This window comes from Anguilla anguilla, chromosome 9 (assembly GCF_013347855.1).
Source record: "Anguilla anguilla isolate fAngAng1 chromosome 9, fAngAng1.pri, whole genome shotgun sequence".
NCBI lineage: Eukaryota > Metazoa > Chordata > Actinopteri > Anguilliformes > Anguillidae > Anguilla > Anguilla anguilla.
This window is the reverse complement of record NC_049209.1, coordinates 50,668,707-50,686,795: the sequence shown is the minus strand read 5'-3', so window position 1 is coordinate 50,686,795 and position 18,089 is coordinate 50,668,707. Positions and strand designations below refer to the sequence as shown.

General features: G+C 47.2%; 1 protein-coding gene across 2 annotated transcripts in view; it reads right to left on the bottom strand.

The window, feature by feature from the left end:
* Positions 1 to 18,089, bottom strand: part of LOC118236444 (periostin-like) — a 30,870-nt gene that overhangs the window by 8,195 nt on the left and 4,586 nt on the right. For both annotated transcript variants that reach the window (XM_035434830.1, XM_035434831.1), the window contains exons 3-14: positions 14,147 to 14,211; positions 11,774 to 11,931; positions 11,202 to 11,366; positions 10,498 to 10,644; positions 10,008 to 10,149; positions 7,780 to 7,992; positions 7,036 to 7,170; positions 5,207 to 5,355; positions 1,931 to 2,067; positions 1,533 to 1,663; positions 1,304 to 1,434; positions 273 to 375 (exon numbers count right to left, since the gene is read on the bottom strand). In XM_035434830.1, the coding sequence (XP_035290721.1) occupies positions 273 to 375; positions 1,304 to 1,434; positions 1,533 to 1,663; positions 1,931 to 2,067; positions 5,207 to 5,355; positions 7,036 to 7,170; positions 7,780 to 7,992; positions 10,008 to 10,149; positions 10,498 to 10,644; positions 11,202 to 11,366; positions 11,774 to 11,931; positions 14,147 to 14,211 (1,676 nt within the window). The remainder of the gene's footprint in view (positions 1 to 272; positions 376 to 1,303; positions 1,435 to 1,532; positions 1,664 to 1,930; positions 2,068 to 5,206; positions 5,356 to 7,035; positions 7,171 to 7,779; positions 7,993 to 10,007; positions 10,150 to 10,497; positions 10,645 to 11,201; positions 11,367 to 11,773; positions 11,932 to 14,146; positions 14,212 to 18,089) is intronic.

The following is an 18,089-nucleotide window of genomic DNA, read 5'->3' as shown; positions in this document are numbered from 1 at the left end:
GAGGGAGGGGGGAAAGAGGGGGAGAGAGAGAGGAGGGAGAGATAGAGAGGGGGGGATAGAGAGAGAGGAGAGAAAGAGAGAGGGGGGAGAGAGAGGAGGGAGAAATAGAGAGGGGGAGAGAAAGGGGGAGAGAGAGAGGAAGGGGGGAAAAAGAAGGGAAGAGTTAGAGAGAAATAAAGCACCCCCCCCCCCCCAGGTGACACGCTCTGGGCTGCAATTGACCACGCCCCTCCCGCTCGCTCCGCTAACAGACGTCGGGGTGCTGGACTCACCTCCGGGGTACAGCATGGTCTTCACCACGTGGATCACTCCATTGGACGCCATCAGGTCGTTGTCCGACACGTTGAGGGAATTGACCTGGATGGAGTTGTTAACCTGGCCACGAACGAGGACAGCGCAAAAGATAAGGATAATAATGTCAGCCATTTCGCTACCATTATGTTTAGGGGAGGATAATGGCGATAATGGAGTTTAATTGCTATGCCCCCCCCCCCCAGAATGTTTCCCAAAATAAAGTTGGATGGCGCTATCGGACAGATGCCCCATTGTTGTAAACGAAGCCTGCAAATTGCATCAAGGAAACAAGTTTCCTGTAATTTAGACGTTTCAGAACTCAAAGGTCAAACTGGAAAGAAACCAAGACAGGACCATGAGCTGTCTCTCTCATTCCCTTGCTCCCTGTCATTCTTTCCATCTTTTGCTCTTTCACCATCTCACTCTTTCCCTCTCTCTCTCAATTTTAACTCTTACAACTACAAATTCTGCCATACTAACATTACTACATACTAACGTACTAACACTAAGCTGTGGTAAACAATCTTTTCTGATACAGTACACAGGAGTATTCAGCTCTCTGACCGCTATCTGTATCAAAGTTCACAGTCCTGTCCGATTATAGCAGGAAAAGAACAGATAACGAGCCATTGTCGTGTGACCTTCGATGGAAGCGGACAGGAAGTGGAGAGAAACAGATCAGAGGTAACAGGAAGCCAGATTTCTATCAACGGGCCCAACTCCACAAATGATCTCGTTGGCCCAGATGTACTGGTCCTGACTTCAATTAACAAGATTACAAGGTTCTTATGATTACAAGGCTATTACAACAGCTCAGTGAGAAGTAATAGCAGATGAGGATAGTCCATAAAGCAGAGGTTTGAAAGAGGCCTTGTGGGGGTACTTACAGACAGCACTTGGAGGATTTGCCCTCCTGAGGGTACTTACAGGCAGCACTAGGTGGTTTTTGCCCTCCTGGGGGTACTTACAGACAGCACTAGGAGGTTTCTGCCGTTGTGGGAGTACTTACAGACAGCACTTGGAGGTTTCTGCCCTGGATGGACTTCAGAAGGTTGGTGACTCCGCTCTCCAGCCCTCCGTTGATGAAGATTCCGTTACTGATGTGGTACAGCAGGATGGTCCTCAGGGCGTTGACATCGCCTTGGTTACCAAAGACAAACAGAAAGCAGTTCAGATCCAACAAAATCCAACTACCGGTGATTTGTCAACATGAAAGTATAAAAAAGACTAGCGCTCACTGGACAGCAGGGCGAGGTCCTCTTCACTCAGGCCCGCGAATGCATCGTCCGTGGGGGCAAACAAGGTGTAGGCCCCCTCCTGATGGAGCAGGTCAATCAGCCCTGCTGTTTTCATCAGGGACAGGAAAATCCTGCAACCAATCAGCATCAAGCACGGGGATCCTTACTGCGCCGCACGACAACCAATGCGATCGCAGAGATCCACAGTTTTTTTTGGGGGCGGAGTCTGTGAGTGTCACTCACGTGATTGACATGTTAACGGTCACATAATTGCCCCAAACTGAAGAACTGTGGAGTACCTTTCATGAGGGGGGATTTGCATTTGAAACGCTCCGTAAAAAAAAAGACTCGGAGACGTTGTCACGGAGACGTTGTCACGGAGACGGCGCGGCCCTTACTTGAAGCGGCCGTCGACCTTCAGGATCTGGTACATGCTGGTCTCAGCCGGTTTGATGAGCGTCTTCATCAGGTGCAGAGCCCCGTTACTGCCCTCCTTACTGCCCCGCACCATGCAGGCGTTCTCTATGCACACCGCCTGGAGGGGGGGGGGGGGAGAGGGGGGGAGATAGAGAGGGGAGAGAGAGAAAGAGAGAGAGATAGAGAGGGGGGAGAGAAATAGAGGGAGATAGAGAGCAGGGGAGAGAGAGAAAGAGCTTTCAATAAATTCCAGTTTCGAAACAAAAATATTTTCACACCCATCCAAAAACAAGAGCACCCTCCGAGTCCCACGGACACGACCCGACAGAGAGGCCCCATAACCCATATTCAGAGACCAGACAAATGTTTCTGCTGCTATTAAATGTATTACTCTGTCATAACAATGGTGCTCTCCAATACTCTTCATCCCTCTGGATAAGCGAATCTACTGATGACTGTAATGTAATCTAATGTAAAAAAAAAACACCGTGTTACTTGTAGATTGGTAGATTACACACACAGTAAAATGTTTTATAGAGACACAAGAGCAGTCTTCGGCTGTCATCCGTGAGCTTACCCAGAGCTGCAGCTAAAACGCGAGATGACGCTAGGGATGATTAAGCAATTGAGGCCAGAAGTTGGCATGGAAACCAGAAACAGACACGGCCCTCATCGCCGACCTCTGACCCGCAGTGCACGTTTTTCCTGTGTCCGTACGCCGAAAGAACAAACTGTTCTGGCAAAAACGTTTTGAAACATTAAAAAATTTTAATAAAAAATTTGTTTTTTACAACATTTGACAGAGGTAGCGAGGGGTTATGGAGTCTAAGAGAATTGAGGCTATTTTTTTTTTTTTTTGAATTACTCCTTTTTATTACCTCCAAAGGACCAAGCTGGCTTCCTGCTCAGTTGCAAACAGCTCCAGGTTGCACCGTGTTCCCACGGTGTTTGCAGTGCCCCGACGAAATTACGAGAACGCAGAACGCAGCTTTTCCTCATGTTTTCACCGCAACCTAAAAATTTTTTAAAATTTTTTTTTTTTAAACGCCATCGAGTAACTGGGAGTATACACCCTTGGCTTTACCTGCTCAGATGCCACACAGAGGCCAATCTGACGCACAGGTGAAGCAGCACATCATGTCACATGTTCCTCGGCCCGAGCTCCACCCAATCAAATACAGTGAGAGCGGCGCTCTCCGCGGGAAGACCTCGCACTCACACTTCCGCCGGAATTCGAGCGCCGTACCGCGAACGTCCTCGAAATCGCCGCCTCTCTTCGAAACCCCGGCACCGATGCGTACGCGGGGATGAGTCGCGAGGCCCAGGCAGCGTCGCTGCCAAAATTACGCACGAGGCTGGCTCGCGTTCGTTCCTGAGACTGCTGTTGGCTCGGGAAGAGAAACGCGATCTTACGTGAGTAATGCTCGGGCTGGAACGGCATCCGGCCCGTCGTGGTTTATCCTCGACTGTCGAGTGACTGACACATTCGGCTAATAATAATAAAGACGGTTGCGAGCAGTGACCGGAGCTGCCAAACACAAGGAAAAGATAAGCTTGTACAAAAAGATCTCAGGCCCGTTTTTGTAATTGGATATGACATTTAAGGGTTTCGTGTCACTTTTTGGATGACAAAAAAACAATGACTTGTCCTTCAAGTACGATTAAACCTGGGACCTTGTTATTGAACAAAAGAGAGATTATCTTGGAGCTGCTGAGATATTATTCTTGATGTCCAAAGCATTCACTAAGTTATTGCATACAAACAGATTTAATCATAAACAAAAGGAGACAAGTCCTCATTTATCCACTATAATTTATGCACAGAATATTACAATTAGCTCTCAACCGTTCAACATTAGCCTTACTTGTCACTTGTAATTATGTGCAGATTGCAAAATCTCACCAAAATACCCAGTACAAACTCAACAAACTCCTACACAACCCCTGTAGCAATAAATGGAAACTGTGCCCTACCCACTCTCACTCGTTTTTGATCCAGTGGGTATCCCAGAGGAAGAAACAGGCTGCATCTCTCACAGAATAACAGGAGTATGCACACTGGGACCGATCAGCAACATTGTGGGTAAGACAAATATCAATTACGTAGAAAAAGAAAGAAAAACTGAGTTACCTGCTAAAAATATAGTTCTCCAGTTCAGTAAGTCACTCTGGATATGTGTGTCTGGCTCAGTGATCATATTGTAATATATTGCTTTGAGCTTCACATAATTCAAAAATTACAGTATTTCTTAAAATGTTGGTCTCTCAGCCCACATCTCGTTCCATAATTTGACCGTTTCGGTTTGATTTGACCAACTTCTCATGACCGTTTAAAAAAAAATATTTTTGAGGAGTCGATACAAGGAAGCCAATCGTACTCCAGCGGGACACGACCCACCTGTCACTGGACACGCCCATCGCATACTCAGCCAATGACAGTGCAGGCACAGACTGCAGAGTTCCGGGCTGCAGACCAGGGCCTGGCTTCCAGAACATTCTCTGACTCAATCCCCCTGTGTGCTCAACCTTCAGCCCGTTAATCAACACGTGTGATCAGCGGCAGCCAAAGAACGTTCACGCTCAAAGATTAACACTTCACTTCGCAAGGCGTTTTTACAACGTTTTTCCACCGTAAAAAAAAAATATTTTATGTGGTGGCCACTTATTTTCTTTGGTGTTCCATTCACATTTAGTCATAAAATATGGCCGGCAACATGTGGCCAAAAACTTCTTCATTTTTGCTCATTTGAACCATTGTTGAAAATCAAAGAAGCATATTTCATGCTGCAGAACCAGACATTTTAAAAGAGAATCTAATCATTTTCAAATTTGTCTACCATCACCCTTTCGGATGCTATAATGCAGCAAGCTTCTGAGAAACATCTTCGTTTTAGGCCAGTATTTTATTTGTTGGCTCTAAGGATAATTACTTTTAAAGTGAAGGAGAAGGAGATCACAGACTGAAATACAGGGAACACACAGACTAACTCAAACAGGAAGTGATATGGAAAGGGAATTCACAGAACTCAGACAGGAAGTGATAAGGAAAGGGAATTCACAGAACTCAAACAGGAAGTAGTAGGGAAAGGGAAATCAGTCTAACCCAAGCAGGAAGGAACCTAATAAAAAAAGGGAACTCACAGACTTGCTGAAACATAAAGTAATAAGGAAAGGGAACTCACAGTTCAGTTTAAACTGGAAGTGAAAGGAGTGGACTTCACAGGCTTAACTTAAACAGGAAGTAACAAGGAACTCACAGTGCGGTAGATGAACACTCTCAGGAGCTTTCCACCAATGGTTTCCAGCAGCTGCCCGTTGTACAGCTGGCTGAGGGTCATCTTCAGTTTCACGATGTGGTTCTGCAGAATGATCTTCAGGAGCCGCTGATCCATTCTCATGATCTCGTCTGAGGGGTTTACACCAATGAAACGTGATCCTTATGTACGCTAATTTAACCCCTAACTTCTCTTATATGCATCATTCATTGTCCAGAAATGTAGTTATATATTTATGTACATAGTATACACTGCCGGACATGGTACATAGTTAATAGTAATTGTCTCATTTATTACATTTTATTTCATGTGATTTATATTTGAAGGGGAGGCTGGTCATCAAAACTGAGACAAGCTTTCACAAAAACAACATAAGTGTCTGAGTTTGGGATTAATTGAACTCATAAATTAAAAAAAACAGATTGAATCTCAGTTTGAATCTCTTAGTGTTTCACCCCATGGGCACCACAACGTCATCTTAGCCCCCCCATACCCCCCCCCCCCCCCCACACACACACTCACACATAGCACAGGGGGCAGGGTGTGATTAATGTGGCATCACAGATTTTGGACAGGGACTCAAATGACCCCTGGCCACACGTGAGGTCCCAGACAGTCCGCATGACTCGATTTCAGACAGTGTCATAGATAGCCAGGATAGATATCCCATCATGCAGTGCTTTGGGTATTTGTGATGTAATGCAGCACCCCCCCCACCCCGTAAAAAATACATTAAATCGTGGCAGCAGACCAGGAGGAGACCTATGGGGGTTTTTTTATGCATGGGATCACATTCCTATTGTCATATGGAATTCTGGTGGCTCTAACCATCCGGAATACTGCCTCTGAAGTGAGGGTCCCCACCTATGCTGTCCTCCCTGAAGCTATGCCAGATGACGACAGAGCGCAGGTATGTGAAGGGTTTAGAACATAAAAACCTAAGAATGTACAGTCAGGAGAAAAGGCCATTCATTCGGTTCATTTTGGGTAATCATTTACCCATGATCTAGAGAGGGGGGGTTTTACCCCTTGTCCAATCCAGGGACCTCCACCCAGGCTCATAGGAATCCAGGGGTCCCCCATCGTAAGTTAAAAAGAATAATATTTTTAAAAAGTTTATACATTTTGAAATACTTTCCCAAATCTACAATCATTTTATATCACATCTGGCCAAGGACTGCCATACAGTACTTTCAAGGACCCCTCCCCCCTCCCCATGGGTTTGTGGACCCCCTGATGGAAACCCAGGATCTAGAGCAACACATCTGCACTGGGGCGCCCCAGTGAACCTCCTCTGCCTGTAGTTTACAACCACACAAGCTGCTCCACATCTGCACCCCAAACCTCCCCCCTATATCAGCCAAGCTGTGTGTGTGTGTGTGTGGGAAGTGCTCAGACACGGGAGGTCCACAGCGTCTGCTGCTTTTCCGTCCTTAACCGTTTAAGGGTGGGCGTGAGATCACAAACGTGTGATTAGAATGTTCTGAGCTGAGCATTCTGATGCTGATGTAACAATCGCTGCTGGTAACTGAACCGCGACGGAATTCTAGAACACTGATTCTGAATCTTGAAAAAACATTCCAAAAAGCCTACTCCTCATAAGGGATAAGTGTTTAATCGAGGCCATTGCTTGGCTGAAGAGCACCACACGATCCGTCTCCATTGCCGAACTTTCCTGACGATGGCATGGAAACCAGAAAAAACCTGCAGACACCGTGGCCTCCAGGACTTTGGTCTAACACCCCTGTGCTGACGTGTTTCCGGGAAGATTCCGGGTGAAAGGTGCGGGGTGCGGGTTGCGGGGGACTCACCAGAGAAGACAGAGTTGAGCGGAGCCAGGAGCGTGTACTCCGCCTCCGGCCTCATGGCCTCTGCCAGGCCCAGCTCCGCCACCATGTCGCTGAAGGTGCTCTGGGAACTGCCAATCAGCTCCATCACCTGCTTAGCTTAAAGCCACGGCAACACGACATCCCATTCAGAACCCTCATGTGATCCTGCTCCACCAATCAGCTCCATCACCTGCTTAGCTTAAAGCCACGGCAACACGACATCACATTCAGAACCCTCATGTGATACAGCTCCACCAATCAGCTCCATCACCTGCTTAGCTTAAAGCCACGGCAACACGACATCACATTCAGAACCCTCATGTGATCCTGCTCCACCAATCAGCTCCATCACCTGCTTAGCTTAAAGCCACGGCAACACGACATCACATTCAGAACCCTCATGTGATCCTGCTCCACCAATCAGCTCCATCACCTGCTTAGCTTAAAGCCACGGCAACACGACATCGCATTCAGAACCCTCATGTGATCCTGCTCCACCAATCAGCTCCATCACCTGCTTAGCTTAAAGCCACGGCAACACGACATCGCATTCAGAACCCTCATGTGATACTGCTCCACCAATCACATACGGCGGCTTTCCTTCGACTCATACCGCTGTTTTAAAAAATACCAAATAACAGCCGAAACAAATGTGTTGAAGAACGTGCTCCTTTGAAGAGCCCTGCGGAAGGTTCTAGCAGCAGGTGCGGGAGACGGCGAGCTCACCTGAGTCGGGCATGAGCACCTGGTCGATGAGGTGGATGACGCCGTTGGAGGTGACGAGGTCCTTCCTCAGCACCATCTTGACGCCGTTGACGGTCAGGCTGTCGCCGTCGCAGCCGATCTCGATGTTGGCGCCCTCCTCCGTCTCGTAGGAAGCTCCCGCCATGATGGCCTCCGAGCACTGGACGGATTTCAGCAGGTGGTACTTCAGCAGGGCTGTGGGGGGGGGGGCAGTCTACAGTCAATTTCTTTAACAAAATGAACATGGCAAACTGTGCTCGTAAAAAAAAAAGAAAAAAGTGACAGTTGAATTCATTTTTATTTAAGTCATAGTCAAGGACAAATGACTATAACACTACTCAAAAGGATTGAAAAGGAAATCCGAAGTAAGTAAGCGAAAAAAGAAAGGGTATCTCAAGGGGGTCGGGGGGGGGCATGGTGCAATCTGAAGAGGCTTCATTCCCAACTACAACGAGCGAGAGAGGGTCGCGGGCTCTAACAGAGGGTTTTGTGTTTCTGCCGAATCGCGGCACGTGTGTGTATGAGGGACATGGCTGGATAAAGGGAGTGTGTTATCTCTAATGTGCAGGAATCTAGCCACATTAAAAGATAAAAAAGCAAAGCATCGCAAACAAAAAGGCAAATGGTACTTCTGGGAGTGATGTGAACCCTGACGTTCGGAATAGATCAAACATGCGGCCTGTTATTAACTTTTAACGACACCGTTCAGAGAAGTAATTTTTTTTTGATGATCACCCCTACTCCCTACTCACTATTATGGGGTGTTCAGTGACATGCATGGTGGCTTTCTATAAAGTTTTAATAACAAAGTTCAGAGAAATGTCTGACTTTTTTCTGGCGTTTACACAACAGGTTGTGCCAAAGACATAATTCAAGCGCAACTCAAATATAAATTAGAGAGAGGGAGGGAGGGAGGGAGGGGGAGGAGGGGGAGGGTTAATCAATGTCAGTCATGTATTTTCATACCGGTCTGGGAGAAGTTCCTCTCCATTAGTTTTTAATGAACCGATCCCCCCCCCCCCCCCCCCGAGCCACCCCCCCACTGTCCTGTGCTCCTGTGCTATCCAGGATCCCAAAAGGGGCGGGGGGGGGGGGGCAATGATTAATGTTCGGCATCACCCACAGGTTCAGACACACACACCGCCTCGCTACGGGCTAGCCGCTAGCACTTCCTCCCGCGTATACTGTACTCTAAAGCTCATAACGGTGCTCGTAGATCATTTCCCCCCCGCCTCTGGGTGCCTGGCAACCAAGCGTTTATGCGTCTGGAACCAGAACGCCGTCAGAACCCCCCCCCCCCCCCCAGATCCTCCCTGGATGGCGAGCGCTTACATCATCATCCCAGAGCGCTATGGGAGGCGCTTTTCGCCTCGAAGCCGGATGACGTTTATTTTTTCTGCGATCACGCAGGACTCTGAGCGCGCTGCCGCTGGCTTCGGACGTGTTCCACAGGCCGGGGAAAAATGACAGCCAGCCGGCGCGTTTATTCCGTGAGTAATTCGCTTCTGTGTTTCATGTCATTAATCTTCGTGTGGTTTTTTCTGGGGGGTTTTTTTTTTGTGCCTCATTGGCTTACTTTGAGAACGCAGCCAGTATTCAGTTACAGGATTACAAGCATGAATTATACAAAAAAAAAAAAAAAAAGTATCAAAATTTGGGACTTCCACCAAGCGTAGGGGAAAGGGAAGTAGCCGAGGAGATCAGTTTATCTGTGAGCGGTTAACCTGTCATTGATCCTCTCATTAATTATCCCGTCTGGCAGTCACCTTTAAAAAAAAAAACAAAAAAAAAAAAAAAAAAACTGTGACTCAACGCCACCGTTCTTCACACACTGCACGCTCTCGCCCACCCAAACGCGGTTCAGCGCATTTGTTTGCCAGCAGCCTGAGCGTTTCAGATGACTGGGCAGCCTCCGAGACCTCTAAGCTCAGGGGCCACTGAGTTCTCCCTGTCCCCCCTCGCCCCAGCCCACGGCCTTCTAGTCGCGTGTGCCCGAAGCTTCCGTCTAACTGAAACACGCGACGCTTGTGCTCCCTTTTCCGCGTAGGTTTCCGCGTAGGTTCCCCTCACACACTTCCCTACACATAAAAATCATGGCGTGTGTGTGTACAGTAAACCCGGAGTGTTTCTCCAGCGTGTCAGTTGGGTTGAGGGAACCGCCGTTTCTCTTTCTTTCATTTTTTTTGTGTGTTCTTATCGCGCCGGCCCACCTTGGAGGATGCCCTTGTCGTTCTTCAGTCTCTCCAGCACCTCCCTGTCCATCTTGTCGAAGGCCTCGTTGGTTGGGGCGAACAGGGTCATCTGACCCGGCTCTCCGAGTTTGTCCAAGAGGCCGGATTCCTGAGCCAACGTCTGGAGGGGGAAGCAGGACATTTACACAGTTTACATCATTTATACCCAATCATATTCATTTAAAAAGTGTGTGTGTGTGTGTGTATGCATGTATGTGTACTCTCAGGAAAAACGGTTCTTTGGCTTCACTCCATAGGGGAACCCATTTTAGTTTTTTATGCAGCTGTCGATGGTAGGTGTGGAAAGTGTGAAAGATTTAACTATTTTCCCAGTCAAAGAACCCTTGAACTGGACAGGGCTTCCCTATGGAGACCCGAAGGAGCTTTCTGGAACTCTTTCCACTGAGAGTGCAGCTGATTTCCTTCTGAAACTGTAAGTACTTCTGGCCAGTCAAATTATGGTATGTACACTCAGAGTGGTGAGGTCATCGTCGACTTCCAGGACGTCCCTGATGGTGTTCCCAACGGCGGTGATGACCCGGTCGAGGACGTGCACCACTCCGTTGGTGGACACCTGGTTACCGTGGACGATCCTGGCGCAGTTCACCGTCACAACCTGCAGGGGGCGAAGCAGCAAAGATGACAAACGTCAAACTCGACAGTATTTCACTCAGCCTTGCAATTCCTTTAATCTTTGTTATTTTCCAAAACAAATTTCAGATGCTGCTTTTATTCATTAAAGGCAAATAATTTTGCACAGAAATAAAAATAAAAATTTCCATCCAGAGATGTGTTAGCGTGTGATATAGCTAGCCTGTTGAAGCACAGTTCAACGCCAGGTTTCAGTAAATACTCTGTAATCTGAAGGTAAAATGACACGCCTAGATGGGCTGAATCAGGGGCTGCCCAGACCTGTTCCTGGAGATCTACCATCCTGTAGGTTCTCATTTTAACCCTAGTCTGGCACACCTGAGGCTGATTCTACTAATTAGCAGCACGATGAGATCTCCAGCTGTTGAATGAGGCGTGCTTTTTCGGGTTGGAGTGAAACCCTGTGGGACGGTGGATCTCCAGGAACAGGACTGGGCAGCCCCTTGGCTAAACGGTCTGTTGTTGTCATCAGACATTCTTATATTCGTGTGCATTTATCAGCATTGTTGCTAAAAAACCTGCCCCGTTCGAGTAGTGGTTGATGTACAGGCCCAGGTCCTGGTACATGGAGGTGAGCGTTATCCCATTCTTCAGGTCCTTGGTCAGGAGACGACGGTTGACCATGTGGTAGCGGAGAGCGTTGTACAGCTCGATGTTCACGTTGCTCACCAGTCCGCCCCGCACTTCCTGTGAGAGAAAGACGCTGACAGTGTTTCTATATGCTTATAATATGCTACATAGAGAAGAATAATCGATATTTTTCAGTGCTGTATATTTAAATGTTCTGAAGTTAATATAGCTCCACCAGCATTAAGGAAGTTAGTCATAAATGACACTGTATTTTTTACTTTTATTTTAGAAAAAAATGTAAAGCACTTTGAGATCAGGAGAAGACAGGTGCAGTTATATATGCATGTCATTATAGCGGTCTATAGCTTTTCATATAACCATACAGCCACATGACTAGCTATAGTCTCATCAATTCAAATCATTTAAAATTCCTTTAGAAATTGTTCATGGAACGCTAAAAAAAGTTTTCCAGGTGGTGAATTCTCATTTGTTTCCTTTGCTTTATTATGCCCCAGGGGACTGACCGGATCCAGGAGGTCCCAGGCGTCGTTGCTGGGGGCGAACATGGTGTAGGACCCGGGGCCCTCGATCTCCTCTCGGAGTTTGGACATTTCCGAGTACTTCTGGGTGGTGGTGGCTTTCACCAGCCCCAAAGTCCCGTAAATATTGTCGATGGGGGCCACTGCAGGAGAGAGAGGGAGAGAGAGAACAATCCGGACAATCACACCAAAGACCCTCAAAGGCTGGTTCAGATCAAAGATTCATCAGCTGACAAGACTGTCCTGGAATGTTTTCAGTGTGGATGAGACTGCTATGGGTACTGTGTGTGTGTGTGTGTGTGTGTGTGTGTGTGTGGGTGGATGAGACTGCTATGGGTACTGTGTGTATGTGTGTGTGTGGATGAGACTGCTATGGGTACTGTGTGTGTGTGTGTGTGTGGATGAGACTGCTATTGGTACTGTGTGTGTGTGTGTGTGTGTGTGTGTGGATGAGACTGCTATGGGTACTGTGTGTGTGTGTGTGTGTGTGTGTGTGTAGATGTAAGCACTATGGGTTCTGTGGATGTGTGTGTGGGTGAGAGCATGATGGGTAATGAAAAGACAAGCCTGAAAGACAACGCAGATCTGCTCAATCAACTCATAGCTTATAATAGAAACAGTTTCTCAGCATTCTAACATTCCGAGTTCTTCTTTTATTCAGTTCTGAACCGAGCTTCCAGCTCCCCACATACTGAGCTACAGGAGGCTCCAGTCAATAACAGGAGCTACCGTGGAGAACATCCTCAGCTGCTGTGTCGTGGTTCTGCTGCACCACTTAATTCGTCCTCAGAAGATTAATAAAACTGGAAAGTTTCAGCCTATGTCTTAACAGTAGGGAAACACTGGTTTTGGGTGCTATGGAGCCGAGTTTATGGAGGGTCTAAATATTCTGTGATTACACCAAGCCTTGTAAAATGCTACACTAATTAGTGCAATTAACCGCCATATAAAGCAGCTTAAATTTTTTTTACAGGGAACCCTGCCCGGGGCTCGTGCAATGAAACCATTCGGTTTTGCTAAGCCAACATCATCCTAAACCCCCCCCCCAACCATACACACACACACACAACCTTTACTCCAGTTCTACCCACAGCCCGAGCCCTAAACATAAAACACACCATAAACTCTGTGTACTCGCGTAGCAGTAGCACGGCAAATACGTACAGGCACAATTCCCATGGCCTAAAAATCGGGACCCGACGAACAACACGCAGACGTTTTAAATGAGCGTCTCTTTCTATGGCATAAAAAAAAAACCGGGCAGTTTAACGAGCTCGGCTTTCGCGCTTTTATTGTGACGCAGCAGCTTGCGGTGAAACCGACTTGAACGAGCGGCACTTTAGCACGTTAGCCCCATATATGTCTGCCTCAGCTGCCTCGCTCATTGCAGCTCTTTATACACGTGCTAATGCGATTCGCGTGTGGAGCCAAAACATCGAAGAGAGCCCAACTGCCAGCTACTCTGACCCACAAAGCAAAAACAACAGACACACAAATTACAGCAAATTACCGCATTCACTGTTGCCAAGTAGCTGCTGTCCTTTTTTTGTTTCTTGACTGTTTTTTTTTTTTTTGGACTCTCATTTTAAATCTTTAAACAGCACTTTCATTTCATCGGTATGTCGTGGTACTACTGTACACGCTGTGCAGTTTTATGACCAGGATGACTGAATTCAACAACGCCTACCCCTTAATGGATCAAACACACACACACACACACACACACACACACACACACACACACACACACACACAGTAATGTACTGTAATATACACACATCCTCATTTTTTCCTCACTCACATTTGCGGTAACTGGCATTTTCACAGCATATTAGTCATTAGATTTAATTTAGCTGCTCCACAGAACGTGTTCTGTTCTCCACCCATGTACAGAGGCTTTTGCTTATGGGCTTTTAGGCAATGAGGCGCACAGCTACCCAGCGGCAAAAGCATCAAACGCCCACCACCCCATTAAAAAAGCACAGGAGAACGCAGCGCGCGCACATGAATCAGCACAAACACAGGCAGCCATTTTAAAAGGCCTGCGGATAACAAACAAACAAACACCATCTCTGAACTACAACATCACACCCTCGGAGATGACTACAAACCCCCAGAGGCTCATGGGATTTTTCACTCAGCCACATTAAGGACCCAAACAGTTCTCTGCCCCCTTAAAGAGTTAATGTAATAAACTGTCTATTTGAAGCAGGTAATCCTAATGCACTTATGATGAGGCACTTATGAGTCAATTATTGACCCTGTGCCCCCCCCCCCCTCCAGTCAGTGCCAGTGACAGTTACAGACAGTTGGAACAGTGCCGCACATTGCCTGTCAAGCACACAGACGCAGACGTACCTGCAGGGCATCCACGCTTGCCGTCCAGCTTCATGTATCCGGGACAGCACTCATAGAGGACGGTCCTGGGGGAGAGACGGGACACAGGGACGCTTACTTTAACCGGTTACCAAGGAAACCACAATGGGTTTGACTCAGAAATAACGGAAAAATTAGGTTTTTTAAAATTTATTCACGTGCAGAGCTTGGCAAGCTTGGAGTTAATTTCATGATCGCTGAACTTGGTAGAATGTGTTAAAGAAGAAAATAAGACAAGACTTTTTGATGAATGTGCAGTATGTGCAAATGTGCACACAGATCTGAGTGTGTGTGTGTGTGTGTGCTTGGATCTGCTGTGGTGTGTGTGCGCATGTGTGTGTTTTCTGGCTGACAGGAGAAAACAGGGCAGGACAATGTTGGGCTTGAGTCCAGTGTCCAGTCGGCTACAGAGCACAGATATTTCATACAGAAGAGTGACCCACAGAAAGTACAGATCAGAGCTGGTCTCCAGCTGTATTCATCAAGACCTTTTTCACACAAACACACATTAATAAGCTCTGGCTTAGGCCACAGCTGCTGTACATATGACACAATGGTAAAAAATTAGCAGGCTAATAAACCAATCATCCTAACGAGCCACGTCATCAAAATTGTCACATACAGCATTTCGGCTGGCACCGGATCACTCGCCCGTGCTAAATTCTGAGCCAGGGTGTGTCCCGTCTTAAATCCATTAGCGCCTCTCATTACCCCCCTGGCCTGCTACACCGTTCCAAGAGCTCCGTGTAGCTAACCCAACTGCGCTTCCACACTCAGCGTTCCACTGCAGCTTCCTTATTAATTAACCCGTTGGAGAAGCCTGTTAGCCTGCGTTAGCCTGCGTTAGCCTTTTTTGTTCCGGGCTCTTGGATAAAAAAATATGTTCACATGATTTTTCTGGCTGGGAAACAATATCCAGAAGTGTTTTTGCTTACGTGTATTTCAGCTTATGTGTTTCAGTACACTTCAGGTTAAAACAACTCTAAGGGACTGATTTACTAACACCTTTAGCTTGTGCAAAAAAACTTTTAGCACGAGCAAAACCGATAACAAGGCCAATGATTGGTTGTGTATTTGTTTTGCACCAATCGTTGGAGGTGTTATTCGTTTTGAGTGCGCTGAAAAGGTTTTGCAGGTCGTAGTAAATCAGACTGTAAGTGTGCTAAACGTCTGCCTACAATTACAGAAAAAGCCAAACAGTGGAGATACACGAGATAACGTGTGATTTGGATCAACCAGCAGATCCGGGTCATAAAAGCCTGACAGTAGCAAAACAAAAAATCCTCTCCGGAACAGGGCGTTTGTCCAGTTTTCTGAGTGTTGACCACATCAAACGGATTCAGATTTCCTCCCGTGAAAACAAACAGCAGTCGCTGTTAACACTGTTTCAAAACTCCGGTTTACACAGCCAATTTGCAGTGGATTTAGTGCTTTTTAACACAGAGACTGTTATGCAGATGGAGGGCGTGGACAGCATACTGCTCCGTGCTGAACACTTCACTTGCAGAGTGACTCTCCTCTCCTCTCTACTTTCCTCTCCTCTTTTCTCTCCCGATCTCCTCTTCTCCTCCTTCCCTCCTCTCTCACACTCTCCTCTCCTCTTCTTGCCCCCTCCTGTCCCCTACTCTCCTCTCTTCTCTCCCCTCCTCTCTCCTCTCCTCTTTCCTACTCTCCTCTCATCTCTTCTCCTCTCCCCTACTGCCCTCTCCTCTCCTCTGGGACCTCTGCACTAGGACAGGGAGGAGAGAGATCTGGTACTGACCAGACGTTTGATGTCACGATGGAGAAAAGCCAGCTTTGGGTTCTCCGGCTGACAGACAAAGGAAATATCGGGGAAAATGTGCATCATCGGTGATTACTTTTCAGTATGTGGGAGCTATAATGTATAGGAGCTGGGAGCTGGGAGCTGACAAGGTGGGGGTGAGGGGAGGGGAGGGGGTGTGGGGGGTGTTGGCGGGAAGGAGAGATGGCAAAAAAGAAGGATAACGGCAAGGAGAAGGAAAGAAAGAGGGGGAAGGAGTGTAAGAGAAGGAGAATGCAAAGGAGAGATTGCAAGGGAGAAGGAGAAAGGGAAGGAGAGATACCGAGAGAGACAGAGAGAGAGAGAGAGAAGGAGGGAGAGGGAAGGAGAGATAGCGAGCAACAGAGAATTAACCAAATTAATACACTGCAAGAAAGGAAAAGCCCTGGAGAATTTAAGCACACTGTCCCCAAGTATGGACCGATATCTGTCCTTAATTTAGACTCTAAATTGACTGCAAATGGCGGCCTGCTGCTACATAATGTAACTGCAACCCTGCTGTTATCTGGGCCTGTCATCTCTGCCTCTCTCCTGTAAACTGGGGCCAGCTTTTAAATAATCAGAGACCAACATGGAAAGGGCCTGCATTTTTCACATTTCCCAGGGGCGGAAGAAAACTGTTTAGGCTGGCTAACGAGCTTGTGTCCATGCTGGGGAGAGATTGATCTCAAGGTGGAGGGCAGTGGTCCCCAAAGTTGGGAGAGTCTATGGCCAAACATTTCCTGTGGCTCACCTCTTGCTGAAACATTTTTTGAAAAGTAACAACATTTATGTTTAACAGAAATACTTCTTTAAAAAAACAAATCAAAGGAACTTTAAATTCACTGTAACTGGTGTGCTAGAGCTTGGCCAGTGGTGTAATCTGACTGGTTAAAAGTCATGATTAATGACTTCCACAGCACTGTCCGTCTCCCAACCCACCTACATCCCTTTCAGGACTCGACAGTGGGTCCCAAAGTACAGTTTAGACAGCTGTTTTCGGGAATACCTCTGAGCCGGCCCCCCTCGTACCCCGACGCCCTCGCAGCCCAAGGGCTCAGCGTTAAATCAGCTCTGGCGGTGTACAGTTAACACTGACGGAGTAGATTTTAATCCCCAGCGGGTGAACATAAACATGCTTCAAACGGAACGATTTTTGCTGTGCAAGCATCAACTGCCATCGCAGTATTAATGACATAAGGGGGGTCCTAAAGGGGTACAGGGACATAAATACAGGGTTTGTGGGGACCCGTGCAGCACAGTACATTCCCCACAGAGACTCATGGGTTAAGAGGCCGTACGGCTCTTGTACATAAACATGTGTATGGCCTTGGAGGTAGAAAGCATCCATCCATCCATCCATCCATTATCTATACCTGCTAATTTCTGGGCAGGGTCGCAGGAGGTGCTGGAGCCTATCCCAGCATGCATTGGTCGATAGGCAGGAGTACACCCTGGACAGTTCACCAGCTCATCGCAGGACACACACACACACACACACACACACACACCACTGAGATGGAAAACAGAGGAACTGAAAGAACAGACCCCCGTCCAACGTAAGCTCACGCCGAGCTGAAGCTCCGATGTGTTAACGCTCCCCGGGTGCTGGAGCTGAGTTATCTGCATTGTGGAGGCTTAGTGAACTCATTCATTACAGACGTCCAAAAGTCCCGATTCCTCTGGCCTCTCTCTACCAAAACGGTAACTTAATGAATGCTCAGACTGCTACGTGATATTGTGGGCTAATTTATAATAATTATCCACATCCCCTACCTCTCTACTTTAGCCTTCCACAACCAGAATTACCGGGTCACCTATCAGTATTAGTGTCAGCTTAATGAGCACTCACTGAGATTAAAAAAGTTATTACATTATACAGCATACTGACTGCAACATGACATATGTGATTTAAGAGATATCTAACACATCTCATATCTCTGATACCAATGCTGCCTTTTTAAGCTGAGATGTATTCAAACAGACAGACTGGAAGGATTGACTACACTTTTTTATTTTTTCTTTCCTTCTTTCGGCTGTTCCCGTTTGGGGTCGCCACAGCGCATCATCCTGATCCGCATGTTTTTGATTTGGCATATGTCTTTACGCCGGATGCCCTTCCTGACGCAACCCTCCCATTTATCC